The 20776-nt window shown below is 37.4% G+C and overlaps 1 protein-coding gene across 1 annotated transcript; it reads left to right on the top strand.

The window, feature by feature from the left end:
• Nucleotides 1–6323: 6323 nt before the first annotated feature.
• LOC131159978 (probable calcium-binding protein CML41) lies at nt 6324–9332 on the top strand. Its single transcript, XM_058115240.1, has one exon. The coding sequence runs from the start codon at nt 8681–8683 to the stop codon at nt 9260–9262; it is 582 nt and encodes a 193-aa protein (XP_057971223.1). The 5' UTR covers nt 6324–8680; the 3' UTR covers nt 9263–9332.
• Nucleotides 9333–20776: the final 11444 nt, after the last annotated feature.

The raw sequence follows: 20776 nt of genomic DNA, 5'->3' as shown, positions 1-20776 counted from the left end.
GAGAGCAGGCTACAACATATTGAGGGCATATTGCCATCTCTTTCGTCCCAACGGGGAGAGCCAATAGAGCTTGAGACCTCCTTATGGGAGCTAACGAATAATCTTGATTTCCTTACAGAAGATGTTAAAGTGTCTATTACTGCTTTGAAGGAAGATTTGAAGGAGATGGGCAATGTCCAAAGTGCGGTGGTCCAAGTCCAGAGAGATTTACAAGAGATCACTGTGAAAGTGAATGTAGTGGCACAGTTAGCCCAATGGCCAGTTGCACATCCAAATGAGAGTTCTCGATGGAAGGTACCGGAACCTAAAAGTTTTGGGGGTACACGAGATGCAAAGGAGCTAGACAATTTCTTCTTTGATATGGAACACTACTTCACGTGCTCCCGAGTGGATTTAGAAGTGGACCGGGTCAATATGGCAACGGTATACCTGGTTGGGGATGCAAAATTGTGGTGGAGAACTAAATGGAATGATATTCAGCACAATAGATGTGTCATTAACACATGGGAGGGGTTGAAACAGGCGTTGAAGGCCCAATTCTATCCAAAAAATGTGGAGTATATAGCAAAGTGCAAAGTAATGAAATTGCAACAGACGGGCTCATTAAGGAGTTATGTAAGGGAATACCAAGCCTTGATGTTGGACATTGTAGACATGACTAAATCGGATAAACTGATTCATTTTCTTCGGGGTTTGAAGACATGGCCAAGAAATGAAATACGTCAGCAAGGTGCTGGTGATCTCTCTTCTGCCCTCGCTGCTGCTGAACGATTGGATGATTTTTCAGATAATTCTGGGAAGCGAAATTTCCCTACATCCGCCAATAATGATTCCCGTCCCAACAAAGTGTATAAGCCCACAAATGGGGGGAGGGATAGGGAGACAAATAGTTCTTGGAAAGATAAAAGAGCACCCATGAATAGGGAGTGGAGGGGCGGACGAACGGGGGGTGGAAAGCGTCGACCGATCTCTTGTTTTCTTTGCATGGGACCACATCGAGTGGCGGAGTGCCCCGATCGTAAGGCTTTGAATGCTATAAAGGCCCTTCGAGGGGAAACCGAAACCCTGACAGCAATTCCAGAAGAACAACCGAATATGGTGGGAGCCTTGAGATTTTTGGGGGCATTAGAGCGTCAAGTAATTAACAACAAGTCTCAGGAGAAGGGACTAATGTATGTGGATCTACTTTTGAATGGAAAGAAAATCAGGGCCATGATTGATACAGGGGCCACCCATAATTTCATTACTGATTCTGAAGCTCAACGGTTAGAATTGCAAGTAGATAAAGATGTGGGCAAGATAAAAGCAGTGAATTCTCCAGCATTAACCACGGTGGGGGTGGTACCTAAAGTGGCATGCCAAATGGGATCATGGTCTGGAACAGTTGATTTCACTGTGGCACCCCTTGACGACTTTGATGTGGTATTGGGGATGGATTTTCTTAAAGTGACACGCTCAATGCCGATCCCAACTGCGGATTGTCTTGTGATAATGGGAAGTGCACCTTGTGCGATCCCCGCAGCCTACAACAATTTCGATGAGAGGAAGTTGCTTTCAGTCCTCCAATTCAAAAAGGGAGTAAAAAGGGGAGAATCTTCTTTCGTGGTTCTACCAATAGTCTCAGAAGATGCAGAAGTAGGGAAATATCCACTTGAGATTAAGGAAGTTTTAGAAGAGTTCAAGGAGGTGATCCCGGAACAGCTACCGAGGGTTTTACCACCTCGACGACAGATTGACCACGAAATTGAACTTTTGCCATGAGTAAAGCCGCCAGCACATGCCCCTTATCGAATGGCGCCGCCTGAGTTAGCTGAACTTAGAAGGCAACTGAATGATCTTATTGCAGAAGGGTTCATCCGGCCTTCAAAAGCACCTTTTGGGGCCCCAGTGTTATTTCAGAAGAAACAAGATGGTAGTTTGCGCTTGTGTATAGATTATCGGGCTCTTAATAAGGTGACCATGCGCAACAAGTATCTCATTCCACTGATTGTTGATATTTTTGACCAGTTAAGTACAGCTAGATATTTCACGAAACTGGACTTGAGGTCGGGATATCATCAAGTGCGCATTGTTGAGGGAGATCAACCGAAGACCACTTGTGCCACACGGTATGGAGCATTTGAATTCCTTGTCATGCCTTTTGGGCTAACAAATGCACCCGCTACCTTTTGTTCTCTAATGAATCAGGTTTTTCGGGACTACCTTGATCAGTTTGTTGTTGTTTACCTTGATGACATATTGGTTTTTAGCGCATCCTTAGAGGAACATAAAGATCATCTTCGAAAGGTTTTTCAAAAACTCAAAGAAAATCAGTTATATGTAAAAGGGGAGAAGTGTGCTTTCGCTCAAAAGCATATTAAATTCTTGGGGCATATCATTGAGGAGGGCCAGATTCGGATGGATTCAGCTAAAGTAAAAACGATCAAGGAGTGGCGAGCACCTACATCCGTTAGAGAACTGCGATCTTTCTTGGGTCTAGCCAACTACTACCGAAAGTTTATAGAGGGGTACTCTAGAAGAGTTGTATTGTTAACGAATTTACTGAAGAATGGGGTACCATGGGGGTGGTCAGAAGAGTGCTAATCAGTATTTATTGAATTAAAGGAAAAGATTGTAGGAGATCATGTGCTAATCTTTCCTGATGTGACAAAACCATTTGAAGTACAAGTAGATGCCTCAGACTTTGCATTAGGGGGAGTTCTCTTGCAGGAAGGGCATCCAGTTGCTTTTGAAAGTAGAAAATTGTCGGGTGCCGAACGGAACTATACAGCACAAGAAAAGGAGCTTCTCGCATTGGTACACTATTTTCGGGTGTGGAGGCACTATCTCTTGGGTTCCAAATTTGTGGTAAAAACCGATAATGTAGCAGTTACTCATTTTTTTGTCACAACCTGGACTAACGTCAAAACAAGCCTGTTGGCAGGAGAAGCTAACTGAATTTGATTTTGCTTTTGAATATAAAGTGGGGAAGACGAATGAAGTGGCCGACGCTTTAAGTAGAAAAACTGAATTGGCAACATTGAAAATCATCAGTCATCTATCAACTAGTAGGGTGGCGCTACCTTTGAAGAATCTTATCAAGGAACATTTAAGTACAGACCAGCAGGCGCAGTCACTAAGCAAACTAATAGACGAAGGGAAGACACGACAATTCTGGGTAGAAGATGGACTGATAATGACTAAAGGCAAGAGAGTCTATGTGCCTAAAGATGGAAACTTGAGGAAAACCTTACTGAAAGAGTGTCATGACACGTTGTGGGCTGGTCATTCGGGATGGCGAAGAACTCATGCTTAGATTACACAGGGGTACTATTGGCCGAATATGCAAGATGATGTGATGAGTTATACTAAAACGTGTTTAATCTGTCAATAAAACAAGGTAGAAAGAAAGAAGACCTCAGGTTTATTTGAGCCATTGCTAGTTCCTGCTAGGCCATGGGAGTGTCTCTTTGGATTTCATTTCCTCGTTACCAAAAGTAGAGGAGTTTGATACAATTTTGGTGGTGATTGACCGGTTCTCAAAGTATGCAACTTTCGTACCAGTCTCGAAACCGTGTTCAGCAGAGAAGACAGCTCAGTTATTCTTCAAGCATGTGGTGAAATATTGGGATGTTCCAGAAAGCTTAATTAGTGATAGGGATGTTAGATTCACGGGGGGATTTTGGGCTAAACTCTTTCACTTGATGGGTTCAAACCTTAATCTTTCCACGAGCGATCACCCACAGACAGATGGTCAAACTGAACGTTTTAATGGGATGCTGGAAGAATACTTGCGACATTTTGTTCACTCCAATCAGAAGAATTGGGTTACTTTACTGGACACGGCACAATTCTGTTTTAACTCTATGAAATCTTCTGCAACTAATAACAGCCCTTTTGAGATTGTGACAGGTCAACAAGCGACTCTCCCACACACTCTGGATGGTCCATACAAAGGAAATTGCCCAAAAGCCTACCAATTCACAAAAAATTGGTTGCAAAACATCGAAGTCACCCGAGTTCAGTTAGAAAAAGCATCAAAGCGCATGAAGAAATGAGCTGACAAAGGGAGACGACCACAACAATTTGAAGCTGGAGATCTGGTTCTTATAAAAGTGCCGCTGGAGACATTTCGCTTTCTTCGTGGCAAGGATAAAAGGTTGTTACGTCGTTACGAAGGTCCAATCAGAGTAATCGAAAATGTAGGATATGCATCTTATCGGCTTGAGCAACCCGAGTGGATGAAAAGCCACAGACGTCCAGTCCATCCCGTGTTTCATGTAAGCAATTTAAAGCCATTCCACACAGATGAAGCAGATCCGCACCGGCAAAAATTAAGGAGATCAACAATTTCCAGAAGGCATCCTGTCACCAAAGAAGTCCAGGAGATCATTGCAGACAGAGTCGTCAATCTAGAAGGTCGTCAACAACAACAATTTCTGGTTCAGTGGTTAGGACTGGGGGAAGAAGAGAATAGTTGGGAAACAGCAGACAACCTTCAGCATGCCATACAGAAGATTGAAGATTTCAGAAATTCGTAGTCAACGACATCAGAAGAGTGAGAAGACCATCTACAACACATCGACGAGGACGTCGATAAATTGAGTGGGGGAGGATGTTAGGGTGTGACAATGTAATGGGGAAAAGGGGGAGTGAGATACTGCTATAATTGTATTCTTCAGGGATTTAGAATGAATATATGAATATCTGTGTTATCGCTTGTATGGTGATTCTCTTGTAGATGAATAATACAAGTAGTTCTTTTCATTGTGGTGTTCTGTTACCTTGGATTATGATGTCTCTGATTGTTATAGTCTTATTCGGTGTATAAGAATATGTTGCTCATGTGAAATCCTATTGTTCCTTGTTTTCCTTGAGTATTGAGACTCACCTGGTGCTCGTACTTGCAGGCTTAAACGTGTGAGAGTTGACTGACTTGTCGAGGGAGAGCTCTCAACGAGTGCCACACGGCCCTTACTTGAGTCCCATTTTGGGGGTCCGTGACACTATGCTAGAGATTTTTGGTATGTATAACAGAAGATTATGAATGTGTATTTTACAAGCATGCAGATCATATTATTTTTCCAAAATATCATGAATATTATTTTTATAACAGAATTACAAAAATTGAACATGAGATTTTAATTACACCGTTGTGTGGCCTGAGATTATTACTTTATGTAGTTATACAAATTGTTAGCAAAAGGTATGACTTATAGTATTTTTCAGAATAATATGATTTCTAAATCATAACACTCAGACAAATTTACAGATATTTCAAACAGACATTATAGAGATTTCAGATAAATAGTACAAATGTTACAGATAGATATTACAGATATATCAGATAGAAAATACAAATATTACAGTTCAAATTTATAGTGTTATGATTGTTTTGAAATTATGTTAAAACAACATGATAAGTATATATATATATATAGTATTGCACAATTTCAGATCCTTGTGGATGTTACAGACAAATACAGTTTATAGAGCACGGTACCATTGCTATTTTAGACACGTGGAACCACATAACTTAGATAACATGTGGATTCCATCCAACCGTGCGAGGAGAGATTGCAGTCCTCCCAGCATGCTGGGTTGAGGTAGTCGGTTAGACGAGATAGAGGTATGATTGGTCCGAAGTGATTGCAGTGGGCCAGATTGATATAGATTGGCGGATGATAAAGATACAGATTGACTTGCCTGGTAGGTCAACCAGAGTAAGTCCAGCCTACGGGCCGCACAACCCTGTCATGAGGGGATTTATCATGACATACAGATCCCAGGGTATAATAGAAGTTCCTATGTACAAATATATTACACAGCAGTAGTCATATTATTATATTAGCAATATGTATAGATAGTAAGCTCAGTACACAGTTATATTTTAAACTACATTACATGTGTTTTGTACAGTATATCAGCTTATTCATTTTATAGTATCAGTGTTATTTTAGTTTATTAAATGTATAACTCAACTGCCACACACTAGTGATAGTATATTTCCACTTATTGAGCGTTTTTGCATTCCAGTTACTTATTATTTTTCAGGAGATCCAACTAGACGAGCAGATCAGGCTCGCGGGTAGAGGTTGTTTTGGTGCTGCCCTTGCTGAGAGGGTAGGTGTTTTTACAGTGATAGTGAGTTGGGGTAGGTCTCAAGTTTTTGATATTGTCATTGAGTATTTTGTGTTGTAAATATACTTCTAAATATTATAGTTCTCAGGTACTGTATATAGTAGTCCCCAGTTTTTATATACCGCTGCTTAGATATGTACAGGGTTTCCTCGGTGCTTCTTTGAGCCTGAGGTATTATCAGTAGTATATCAGACAAATGATATTTATATTATATGTATATTGATGAAAAAAATATATTATATAAGTAGCAGGTCGATACATTCCATCATCAGAATCTGCCTTCTAATATGAGAAAACCCTTCATTCAATCTCATCAAGAATTGAATGACACGCTGTTTATCTCGATATTTAGAGAATTCTTGAATGGCTGTTCTTAGTACTCCACAAGAACAAGTGGGAATCTGATTGTAATTCGCCAAATCATCCCATAAAGACTTAAATTTTGTATAGTAATCTCTTACTGACATATTTTCTTGAACTAACATTGATAAATCCTTTTGAAGTGGAAAAATTCTTGGCTCATTTCCTTGTGTGAACCTATTCTTGAGATCTTGCCACATATCCTTGATAGTGTGGGGCCAAATGATGCTGGCCTCAATTTCTCTTGACACTGAGTCGATAATCCATTGCATCTTTCCCACAAAGCATTTGAAGCATCTGTTGAAGCAGGACGAACAATTGTTTCATTCACAAAACCAATCTTATTCTTTGCCTTCAAAGCCATCATCATGGATCTATTCCATGTATGATAATTTTTCCCAGGACATTTGAAACTAACATTGTACCTGGTGAATCACCACTTTGTAAGTGGTATAGATTGTTTTCTTCATTTGTATTATTCATTGAAATAGAGGAAGTAGACATGGCAGTGATCCTAGGCAGCTTTCTTTTCTTTCTTGCTCTGATTCCATGAAACAAAGTGTGGTAGATAAAACTCGAACAAGAGAAAGAAAAATTTTTCTATTATTTTCCTCTACTGCATTACATACTGAAGCCTCTGCATATATATATAGCCAGAGGAAGAAGATGAAAAAGGAAAGAAAACAGAAGTAAAGAGAAGAAACAGAAAACCAGAAAGACCAGAAAAAGAGCAACAAACAAAACTAAACTAACTGCTGCATTGTGCTGTAATAAGAGGAACAACAGGCAGTGCATTGCAGAATCCATGTTTAGAAGACCGCAATTATAGAAAAGCATAGTCATAATGGCCCTCCAAGCCTGCTTATAGTGAGCCAATAACAAATCTGGGATTAAATTTTTACCCTCATGAAAAATTAAAGAAGTTTCATACAAATTTCATGACAAATTCCCAATTGTGATAAGAGGATTACCAAAATTTTCTACCAAACAGCTTTAAAAAAAAAAAAAAAAGGAATGGAGAATTCCTATGATACTCAACAAGACATTTTGAACACCAGTCGTTCTGTTACAAAAATTTTACCACCACAAACTAGGGCAAAAATAAGTGCAGTAGCTCAAAAACACTAAAAGGACAAAATCATATGCGCGGAAGACCCACAATAAAACTCACTGCAGCACCTCAACAGTTAAAGAGTTTAGATGCATACACCCAAAATGTGGTCTTATGCAGAGTAAACATCTGAAACATCTAGCCCTTCTTTATAAACTTCGAAATCCCCAGGGCTCCACTTGCATATTGAGTGAAGTTGGAAGGTAGCCACTTTGAATCCCAGAAGACGTTGCAGATGATTAAGGTTAGAACTACAAACAAATATCTGAACTAACCCGAAAAGACGTGAGGAAGGAGATCGCACCGTGCTTCCCGGCCATGGTGGTCGGCGGCGGGATGGTGCCGCTGCATCAAATCGGTGATGGTGGTTGGCGGCGGGACGGATGACATCCAATTTTTTCATCCTCTTCTCGGCCGTGATGGCTGGCGGCGGGGCATCGCAGCGGATGTTCTGGACTGAGGCGAAGAACAGAGGAAGAGGGGAGACGCGTGAGAGCAGCAAAGAACCAGAAGGTGCGGGAAGTTTCCTTTTCTAAACATTTTGTTTTAATTTTTTTTCACACAAACATCCAACAACGTTAACGCCGTTTTGAGGAGACGTGGACTTCACATGCAACGTGTCAAAAATTGAAAGGCCAGCGCAGCTATACGTGGAGGGGCCGGTTCCTCTTATAATTCCCCTTTCCCTTTCCTTCCCGGTCAAACCTAATGCCGGAGAAGAGTAAAGATCCCACCTATATACGGAAAATATCATGGCACTATTCCCAAACCAAAAATAACAGCACGTCACGGTCGTCACCCCAAGACGCCTCAGAGAAAAAAAAATCTCTGAAGAGTCAAAGCGTGTGACCATCAAATCTGGGGCGGAAGCTGCCATGCAATTTCCTACCAAACACAAAAGTTTGCAATGCCTTTCCATGCATCTTCACTGCAACTCCCTCACTCCCTCTCCTTTATTCCAAAGCCTTCCCCATACCCACCGATCCCTCTGTATATATACATCAGACTGCAATTATTCAACATCTCCTTCACTCTGTATAAACCACGTTACGTGCTTTTCACTCCTACGACAATTTTCTAAATCCAACAATGGCACCTGGCATCGTTCGCAAACCCTACAAGTGGCTCTCCGACAAGAGCACTAAATCCATCCACCGCCTGCGATCATCAGGCTCTTCCTCGTCCTCGAGCTCTCCCTCCTCCCCGGCATCGCCCGTCCTTACACCGAAGCGCGGGTCATCATCGTCGAAAGAGGAGGAGCTGAAGGACGTTTTTCGTCATTTCGACAGAGACGGCGACGGGAAGATATCGGCGCTAGAGCTCAGAACCTACTTCGGGTCGATAGGGGAGTACATGTCGCACGAAGAGGCTCAAAACGTGATCGACGATTTGGATGCCGACGGGGACGGGCTGCTGGACTTCGAAGATTTCGCGAGACTGATGAGGAGGGAAGGAGGAGGAGAGGAGGAGGAGGATGATGACTTGAGGAAGGCGTTCGAGATGTTCGTGGCGAAGGGGTCGGTGTGCATAACCCCCAAGGGCCTGCAGAGGATGCTGCACCGGCTGGGGGACGACAAGTCCTACGACGAGTGCGCGGCAATGATTCGAGCCTTTGATGTTAATGGAGATGGCGAGCTTGATTTCCCTGAGTTTCACCTAATGATGGCTTAGATTTATTGATATATTCAGATATATATACACACATGCATGTTTTTTTAAAAAAAAACATGTAAAATATGCATTCGGACGTGTGCACATGCATGCCGGGTAACTGCTGGCTATCTTCTCCAATCTTCATCCATTCCAAAAGAACATAAGAAGTGGAGGGGGGTAATAAAACAAGGGTTGAGTGAAGAAATATATCGTATGCTAATAAATATATACACAAGTACTGAAAATTAATTAAAGCATGACAGAATATGACAACAATTGCATTAGGGAAAGGTTTGGGAAAAATTTATGTATGTATGTTTTGATTGATTCATCTTAAATCGTGCCTGCGCACAGCTTTTTTTCTTGGTGTTTCGGTTAAAGGCATGAATGAACAGGGCATCCACAGGCCGGATCTGTATTGACCGCTAACCTGCTGCCTAGCTAGCTAGGCTACTGGATTTAATTAAAGCTTCACCTAATTAAACATATGGATCGATGAATCCACTGTTACTTCGTAGTTGTGACAATTTTGTTCATCAAGAGCACTCTATCTGGCATATACTCATTTGATATGTACACTGGGTTGGGAGTATAAATTTTCAGAATTGAATTTAAATTCAGGTGAGTTTAGATAAAATATAATATATTTTTATATTATATACACTTTAAATTTAGATAAATTTAAATTTAAGATTTTTTAAAGGAATTTTATATCTTTGAATCTGAATTTAGATGATAAGTTGGGAAAGATAAGTGTTTCCTTCTATTACTAAAAGTTAGACTAGTTGGGGCTGGATGAATTACTGCCTATTTGATTGTATAGCTTCCACCAGTTGAGTTTGAGCCCAACCTCCGATGTATTAAAAGAATATATATATATATATATATATTTAAGGAGCATTTGGTATTATTATCAAAATTATGAAATAAAAAATAAAAAATTATAAACAAAAACAAGAAAATGCAAACCAGCAATTGGTAAATATTTTTAAAATTAAAATAAATTAAATTTTAATTGAACAAATTCTCAATTTTAATTTAATTTTTTCAAAAATAGTTAAAAGACTACAATAAAAAATATTAGAAATATCGATGAACACGCTATCATAATTTATTCTTTTACAGCCCATAAACAAAAATTGAAAAAAATATATCGAATCGATTAATAAATTTTTTAAAAAATAATAATGTGACAATTTACTTTAATTTATTTTTATAGTTGAAAACAAGAAAGGTATAATTACATTGAGACTTTAATTCAGGCCCTTGAAAATGGGATTCTGACAGCCTTGCACTAGTAATGAGAATACGATGACATTGAGCAAATGAAAAACCTTTTCCCCTTCATAAAGATGGGCTCCCTCTGTCTGTGTGTGTGTGTGTGTGTGTAACATAACTCTATTGGGTGATCTCAGACGCGTACTGGCCCTGATCATAGCTAATGCAATTTTTTCTATTGATGACCTCAAAGAACATGATGCGCTGGTCCTAAACTCATATATATATATAGATACATGCTACCCCTGCTGCGTCTTGGCGGGTTTTTGAAGAAATGAGGAAAATACTTACAACATTTATTTTTTTAAATAATTACTATTATAGATATATGGTGTTTGACTTGTATTGTAACAAATGCTTCTTACATAAAATATTTTTTTAGAATTTATTTTTTGAAAACTATTTAAAGTGAATTTTAAGAAACATTTTAGATACGGTGAATTTAGTTGTTATTTTGTAATTTTAAAAAAATATATTAAGTGATAATTATATACTATTTTATTATGTTTTATAATATATTAATTATTGACTAAATATAATTTAATTTTAAAATAAAAAAGAAGAATCATCTATTAATTTAAATTAATATTTTAAAATTAAAAGTATTTATTTAATTAACAATATTACTCTAACATAAATTAATACGATATTCAAATATTATATATATACATTAAAAATAAGATTATTGTTAATCAAAAAATAGTGTTATGTTATTTTTATTGAATAGAAGAAATTTAAATATGAGTTTAAAGTAGGAGTTAGCATAATTATTAATTAAACTGTTAATTGAAGCTAACGACTGCAATTTATTTTTGGTGATCTCAGACGGCATGCGCACTGGCCCTGCTCATAGCTAATGCAATTTTTAATTTTTGATCTCAAAGAACATGAGGCGCTAGCCCTGTCACCAAATATATAGCAATAAAATAAATGCAAAAAAAAAGGGGGGGGGGGGTGGAGATAGGAATCTAGGTTCTCCCAAGAACAGTGCTGGCACTTGCACAAAAGAAATTGGTTAAAATTAAATGGGCAGGTGAGAGATTAGTGCTAATAGATGATTAGTTATTTAGAGGAGATGAAGAGAGTAACAACAAATGCAGGAATAGAGAGTAACTATAATAGTAGTATTAAAGCAAGAGCCATAGGTAGTTAGAAGTAGTAGAGATTCATATTCAGTGAGTAACAACAATAGCAATAGTAAGTAATTCATAGCAAAAAAATTCTCAAGCAAAAAAAGTTTATTTTCAAAAAAAATCTGATATTCAGAAACATATAATTAAAACAGTCATCCACATTATGTTTAAAGATTGAAGAAGTGGAAGACAGCAGGTAGGTATTTTTAATTATTCTCAATTAGTCTTTATTATTTATTCAATATTCATACAAAAATAGAAACAAAAGCACTCTAAAATCAATTGGATCTCATGGGTCTAGATCCGACCCGTTGACCCATACTCCCCAAGTGCTGGGTCCATTGACTCATTAACCCATTGACCAACCCACTGCTCATTTTTAAATCCCAGAGCCCATTTGGGCTTCAGCCCAATACTAGCTCACTGCTCATTTTAAAATAAAAGGCCCTGAGCGCTTTTTTTTTTTTTTAACCCATTGTTTTATTTAAAATAATAATAATAAAACCCAGGCCCCATTGTTAAAACAAAAAATCCAAGCCCCTTAGTCTATTGTTTTCTTTAAATAAAACCACAGGTCCACTTTTTTTAAACCCACTTTTAAAAAAAAAATAAAAATAAAAATAACCAGCCCAAGGCCAAATTTTTAACTCACAGTTTTTAAAATGTTAGGCTTCAAACCCATTTTTAAAAAACAATCCAAAGCCCATTTTTAAAACAACCCAAAACCAGTTTTAAAATAAAGCCCAAAGCTAGCCTAATCCCAGTTTTTAAAACAAGCCTAGAACCCATTGGGCTCGTCCCAATAGTCGGTCGAGACCCATTCATTCATTCAATCCAAGACCCAAAACACTCGTGGCCCATTAAAACCTAGGCCAAACAATGGACTAAGCCCATGTCTCAACCTAGTGGGTTAACTCACCCCGAGTCAACCAGAGCCCCAACTCAATGGGTTAACCTAACTTGGTGGGTCAATACAGCTTGGTGAGTTCACTCACCCCAGACCTAGTGCGAAACCAAATCTCAAATCCAAACACAAATCCATCAAATATGATGAAATCTTGCAAAAATAAATAAAATAAAAAAGATTGGGGGGTGGGGAACTCATATGTGAGGATTTGAGCAATTCGAGGATCTCTAATCCTTTAAAAATTAACCTACAAACAAATAACAAGGAAAATTAGAGAACAAAATGCAGAGGGAAGATAGATATCTTTGTAGAACAAGAGAGAGAGAGAGAGAGAGAGAGAGAGAGAGAGAGAATGTAATAGGAGAAAGATAAGACAAGGGACTAGAAGGAAGAAGAAGAAAGAAGCAGAAGAGAGAGAGAGAGAGAGAACATGGAGAGAAGGAGGGAGGAGAGAGAAAATATGTGGAAGAAAAGAAAAGGAGAGAGAAAAAAAATTAAATTCATATGAGGAGTTAGTAGGACATGTGTCACCACCATAGGGTGACACGTGACACATTTCGGTCCAAGTATTTTGTGGGCGACGTGGGACAATCTGGACCATCCGTTCTGTGTTTCTTTAGATGGTTGGATTGCTGCCATGTCAACAATCCATCTCACTTATATCAAGCCAATTAGAGGCTGCCACGTTACAAGGTGACCTCATGCTGACATCAACCTCTTGTAGAAAATTAAAAATGGAAAAGAACCAAGTGATGCCATGTTGACGTCAGCTTGCTACAGAAAATAAAAATAAAGTAAAATCCGCCACGTGTCATCACTCTAGGTTGACACGTGGCCCCCACTTCCTGAACTGATTGACCTAATTCAAACCGGTCGAATCGATCTGTTTCGTGAACTATTTTTTTATTTTATTTAATTATTTTTTTATTTCATTAATAATTAGCTTCATAATTGCAAATAAATAATAATAAATCCTAAAAATTTGAAGAAAATATGAAAAAAAAAATCAGAGAAATTTGGGAAAATTAGAAAAATATTTTGAAAGTCAGAAAAATAGAAACAAATATTTTTCGGGAAAAAAAATGAAAAAAAGTAAATTATAAAAATGTTGAAAAAATTCAGAAATTTTCTATACAAATTTTGAAAAATATGGGGATGTTTTTAAATATTCTTTTACTTAAAAATTGACAATTTTCCTCATTCTTACTTGTATGTGTCCCTATGATTTAAAAAGGACAATGAGGTATTTTCAGGCCTCACCTTTTTTTTTTTTTTTTTAAAGCCAATAGCCAACCATAACTCAGGAGGGTTTATTTAATAAGATCCTCTCTTTGGAGGTCTTATTAGACATTCTTAAATCATAGTGAGATTTTTAACTTCCTGTTAATTTTGTTTATTTATTCATTTATTTATCTGTTTGTTTATTTTAAAATGAGTTAATTAAAGGTCATTAACTTCAATAATTTATAATTAATTAGGTATCGTTTGTTGAATGGGTGTGTAGAAGGTGTACCTTCCCCTCACATAACTGAACTGCCAATCCCAAGTCTGGTAAAAATAGACCGACTGTAACAACCTGCTTATCTTATCATATAATAAAACATATTTAAAAATAAAGTTAACCCGAACTCGTGGGGTAACGGAGACACATCTGACATTTACAGCGGAAACCTAAGGAGCAGTAAATATAAATCGACATTCATACAACCATAAAATACAAATACCAGAGTCAACTACATTCCCAAATATCTGTGTTTATATAAAATACATATATACATATCTAGGAACCCATAATGCAAATCTCGTGTTCCTAGATCAAAACTTACCCTCCTAGCAGGGTAATAACATACTATCTCAATGGCGGCCTTGATCTGCTGGTCTTTCTGTGTTTCCTGAAAATTATTTAATATTGGGGGTGAAACACCTCTCAGTAAGGGAAAATAAACTAAATACAGTTGTGTGACAACATGAATATTTGGTACTATCATACATATACAGTACATTTCATATGCTGGAAAACATTCATCATAACATACTGAATAATCATATACTTTCATAATTTCTAATAGTTCATACTGATGAAATATCTAATATATCTGATAATACTGAAATTTACTCAGAATGAATAGCTAACTGATGTCATGTATTACCCCCCATGATGGGTTGTGCAACCCGAAGGCGGGACCCCACAATGGCTGGCCGACCACTGTTGAGTCAAAAATGTCAATAAGTATGATAGTTCTGCCACACCCTGGTCTGGACTGCCGGGTGGACGTCTACAACTCTATACTGAAAGTCACATCGACTATCCATCTCCCACCCCCTTGTGGGGCGGTTAGCACAAGTCTGAACATAGTAATCTGATCTGTATAGCAACGGTACCGTGCTCTAAAAACTGAACTGAACTATCATCCGGGTTCTAATAATAAATAATACATGATAATATACTTGTCTAACATAAATAGATTGATAGTATATTCTGAAATAACATACATACATATGGTGTAATGACCTAGAAAATATTGATATTTAAATGTTAAAGAGAGAGGAAATGGAAACAAGAACAAAAGGGGCAGTAGATTTCGTCGACAAACGCTCTGCGTTCGTTGACGACATCACATTTTGGAGATAATAATAATAAAAATAATTTCAAGGAATTGCTAAGGAATTCGTTGACGAGTTCATAAGGAAATTCATCAATGAGAAAATACCGAGAGTCGGATATGTGCTGCTCTGAATTTCATCGATGAATACAGGGACTCGTCGATGAATTTAATGAAAGACTCGTCGACGAGGTGATGTGTCTCGTCGACGAATCTGGCAGTATAAATATTTGAAAATCGGGATTTTTATCCATTTATCAACGCCTCACTCTCTCTCCTCTCTCTCTCTCTCTCTACGAATCCTCTCCCTTCTCTCTTCGATTCCGGTCCCACCAGTGGCCGGATCGACGATCCGAAACTACTACGACGCTCCTGGCGGAGTTCTCTACAAGTTTGCCGGAGCGGATCGTCAGGAAAACAAGGTTGAATTTCATCCCAAATTCAGGGTAAGGTCTTTTATCCAAATTTTGGCCTTATGATAGTTATAGGAAATGATGTAGGTGGAAAAATACTAATATTTTGTTCTAGGATATTGTGTTTTCAGGATGTTGAATTAGGAATCCTGCGGGTATAGAGCCAGCATTATATAGGGGCTTTTCAAAGTTAAAGTAAGGGAAATATGTTATGTTAGGAATTTTTATAAAGTTTTCAGAGATATTCATATCATTTTATTATTTAGTTTATACAGAATATGAATTAAATGCTTGTGTGGCTTGAGTAGATTTTCATGAGATAAAGAATTTATATAGTTTTGTGATGTATCATGCTATACTAAGTACATAGTTAATAACAGTATATACAATTATTATAACTTTTCCAGTAAGTGGGTTTACACAGAATATACAGATGTAGAATTATATTCACAGAGAAATGGACATACATATACAACTTTTATAAGAATAGTTTCATGAAACAGATATATACATATATATATATATACATATACATGTATACAGATACTCAGATCAGTATTCTATATTACAGCTTTATACAGAGCAATAATACAGAGTTATAGTATTCCATATTTCCTATTACCATAACATACAGAGTATAAAGATAGAGTAAATGTACAAAGTACACAGATAGATATATAGAGGTAGCATCAAGATGCCACGGATATAGTATATAAAGATTACAGTATTACAACTCCAAAAGATTGAGTTATGGTAATTTTGGAAACATGATGAAGAAAACAGTAAAAGAATATATATGTATATATGTATATAGTATCAGATCCCTGTGGAAAAACTACAGACAGATACAGTTTACAGAGCACGGTACCGTTGCTATATTTAGATAGAGTGCAACTACACATCTCAGATAGTGTGTGGGTACCGTTTATCCGTGCTCGGAGAGGATGCAGCTCCCCAGTACGCTGGGTAGAGGGGACTAGTTAGACAAGGTAGCAGCCAGTCTTGCGCCTAGGAGAGGATGCAGTTTGGCCTAACTGAGGTAGTGTAGAGTATATTGATTTATCTGGAGGGCTGACCAGATAAAATCCCGCCTACGGGCCGCACAACCCTGTCATGAGGGGTCAAATCATGATGTACAGAGTCCCAGGGATACAACATAGTTATATGTATGTATACAGTATTACAGTATATGATGAGTATAGTATGATATGTTATCAGTATGAAAAGTAGAAAACAGATGATACAGTATGTTTTAAATAGAGAAAGAGAGATATACTTGAAAGATATGATTTGTAGATGATTTACTGCATTACAGTTCAGTCCTTATTTTAAAAGTATCCTGAACTTAGTTGTCACACACTAGTAATAGCATATTTCCACTTACTGAGTGTCGACTCACTCCATTGCTTTAACATTTTTCAGGTGAGCCAGTTAGACAAGCAGATCAAGCTCACGAATAGAGTGTAGCTCAGATCAATCTGGTTATAGGGTGAGTTTTTGACAGAATTGTGTATGTTTTGGGATAGATGATACTGGAATGGCATTATGTATGGGCTGTATATTCAGAATTCTGGTATTGTACAGTTTATGTATAATGGTTATATGATTTATGTTTCCGCTGCGTAGAAATGTTCATTGTATATATTTATATAATAAAAAAAAATGGTATTGATTTTGAGGGTGTTACATATGGCCTTGCGCAAGTTTCTTTCATATCTGTGGCCTTGCGCCGAATATTCATAAATACGGTCTTGCGCCGAAATCATACATAATACACAGTTTTGCGCTGGTTATCAATCATGGCCTTGCGCCGAACATTTCATACATATTATTCTGAATAAATAATTCATTTATCATGTATTTTGAAACCATAATGTACAACATTATTTCACAATTCCTCAAAACATACTTTATTCATAAAATTGTTATATCATAATACTTCCCACATAAAATAATATTCATGCCACACATTACTGTATAAAACCATACATTATATTCTAAAATCATAATTTCTGGCATTTCATACATATATATACATTTCACCATAATAGCAGTATTTTCCCAAATATGCATTCTCTTCATAATATACAAACATAATACATGCTTTCCTGAAAATTAAGTTACTGATAAATAATAATAATTTGCATGAAAAATAATTGCTTTAGTTCATTCCCTTACCTAATACTGAAAAGAAACCCCCTAAATATACCGATCCTGCACTCGCAGGGTTCCCCATTCAACTTCCTGAAAACAATAACTCTCAGAACTAAATTTCAATATTTCTCTGTGAATAACCTTTCCTAAAAGTACGGAAAGACCAAATTTTGCATAAAAAGTCTCACCTTAACCCAGGGATGAATTCCAACTCTGTCCCACCAACGATCTGCTCCGGTAGACTTGGAGAGAACTTCCCTAGGAGCGTCATGGTGGCCTTAGATCGTCGATCTGGCGAGAAATGGGGTCGGGATCGAAAAGAGAAGAGAGAGAGGAAATGTTTTTGATTTTCTACGTAAAAATTCAAGTTTTAGGCTTTTATACTATGGGCTTCGTTGACGAGTCACGTCACCTCGTTGATGAGGTCAAGAAGGCTTCTCATCGATGAACTCTCTCTCCCTCGTCGACGAAATTCAAATTTACCAAAAACGCCCTCTTAGTATTTTCTTGTCGGCGAAGCGTACCCTCGTCAATGAGCCTAAAACACCACATCGTCGACGAACGTTGAAGTCTATTGCTACCTTTTTATGTTCCCATTTACCCCTTTCTCTATTATTTAAATATCATTATTCTTTGGATCATTACATTCTCCCCTCCTTATAAAATTTATTCCTCAAAATTTACTATTCATATAACTTATCATCCCTTAAAGTGACTCACTCGAAAAATAAGCAGCTCGGAAGCTATCCCAAGTATAGGAGTTACGTCGTGTAATATTAAGCCCAAGGGTTAGATCGTCTCCTCAGGGAATGCGTTTAATCTCAGATTTTACGTTCGACCAATCGAAAGTAAAAATGTACTGAACTCAGTTCAGATTCAGGATTTTCAAGGTTGTTTCAATTTTACTTTTGACAAATTAAATAACATGCGAATTTAAAACTCTAAACTAACATGCATTAAATAAAAAATATATGGAAATCCTAATCTACTTAAGGAAACACTGAAGCACACTAACTAAAAATGGAAACTTTAAACATGGAATTAAAATACGCAATGGAAACTTAATCAGGTTTAACACACACATACTAAAAATTAGATCTTTAACCAAAACAATAACTCAAACCACAATCACAATTTAAACACGAAACAAACAAAAATTTAATACATAAACGATAACAAAAAAAATAATGAAAACACTAGAAATCAAATCAAACTTAATTAAAAAGACTAAATTAAAACTCTCACTAATTAGATAAACAAATAAATAATTTCAACAAGAATTAAACACTTGACAATGTCCAACTTAAAAGGAAATTTCAAAGAACATTTAAAAAAAACTAAACTTTATTCAGTATTTAAAGACTAAACAAAAATAAATAAAAGTTAGAGAGAGAGAGAGAGAGAGAGAGAGAGAGAGAGAGAGAGAGAGAGAGAGCTGGAGTTGGGCTACTGTGTTGTGGATTGGCTGCTGGTGTGATGATGGACTGCCACGGCTGTCTGTGGAGTGGCTCGGGTGCAGCAAGGCTCTTGGCTGGAGGCTTGGCTGGTTCGTGGCTGTAGCAAAGGTGAGGCAGAGGAGCAGAGGAGTTGCTGTGCAGAGGAGTTGCTGCAAGCTATTGCTGTGGTTCGTGACTCTGCTAAAGGCGGCTGCTTGTGCTGCTGTTTGGGGCTGTGCTAGAGGTTGCATACGGAGAGGGAGATTAAGAGTGGGAGAGAAGGCAAGGTAAGGGAGAAAGAATTAGGAAGAGAGAATGAGAAGAAGAAAAAAAAAAGGAAGAGAGCAGATGAAAAGAAGAAACAAAGAGAACATAGAAAAGAAAAAGGGGAAAAAAAAAAAGAGAACTTGAGGGAGAGAGTGGGGTGCCGGAGGCACACCTCAGAACAGGGGAAAAGAAGGGTTAAATAGGATAGGGGGGAAGGAACCCTATGACCCGCTGGAGCTAACCCGACCCAATTGGGTTTGACTCGGCAACTTGACCCAACCCGAATTGTTATATTTTTTCATTTTTTTCATTCTCTATTCATTGCAAATATGACTCTTCTGGAGCCTATTTCTCATAAAATTCAAAACATGAAAGTTGTAGATAATCCTTTTCTCTTTCTCGAGAAATTTGAATTGTCTCGATCGGAGCTCGGACGAAAAAGTTATGTATGAAATACAAACAGGTATCGGTTTTGATTTTCGAGATTTTTCCTACGACAAAAAATTACCAAAACTTCATAAATAGTGCAATAAAGTTCAAGAATAATGATTTTGGTACTTTATTAAAATATTGGACAATTTTAGACATTTAATTAAAAATATAAACCGTAAAACCCGGGTTAAGATGCCCAATTACGCAGTTTTGACGCGTAATCATAAAGGCAAAATGGTCTACTTATTTTATTACTTACCCTCATTTATTTGCGGAGGAATACCCTGATGACATTTTGAGTCTCGGGAGATTACATACACAAAAGAAAATTTCCCCGAAAACTAAAATACTACTTACTAACTAAAGTATTACATGTACCTGAAAAAGAAATACTACATATTTACTTACATTTCCTAGTTACATCTAATCTTCTTGGAACAATTGAGGGTATTTCTTTCTAATTTGCTCCTTAAACTCCCAAGAAGCCTCTTCTATTGCATTGTAACGACCCAAAAAATAATGATATTTAAATAATAAAAGGGAGAGAAATGGAAACAGTAACAGAAGGAGGCAGTCAACTTTGTCGACGAAATTCCTTAAAGACTCGTTGAAGAGATGACGTGTCTCGTTGACGAACCCAGGGCTACAATTTGCCAAAACCCGAATTTTCGGCCTTGTTTCTCGCCGGATTAAAGATCTGAGGCCGCCACGATGCTCTTGACGAAGTTCTCTGCAAGTTTGCCGGAGCTGATCGTGGGGGAGGTCGGTTTGAAAATCATCTCAAATTCAGGGTAAGACATTTTATTCAGATTATGCCTTTCTCGTAGTTATAAGAAATGTTATAGGTAAGAAAATACTAATGTTTTGTTCTGGGGGAATTAATTTTTAGGGTGTTGAGTGGAGAACTCT

The sequence above is a fragment of the Malania oleifera genome, chromosome 1 (genome assembly GCF_029873635.1).
Source record: "Malania oleifera isolate guangnan ecotype guangnan chromosome 1, ASM2987363v1, whole genome shotgun sequence".
Lineage (NCBI taxonomy): Eukaryota > Viridiplantae > Streptophyta > Magnoliopsida > Santalales > Ximeniaceae > Malania > Malania oleifera.
This window is presented reverse-complemented; position numbering and strand designations above follow the sequence as displayed.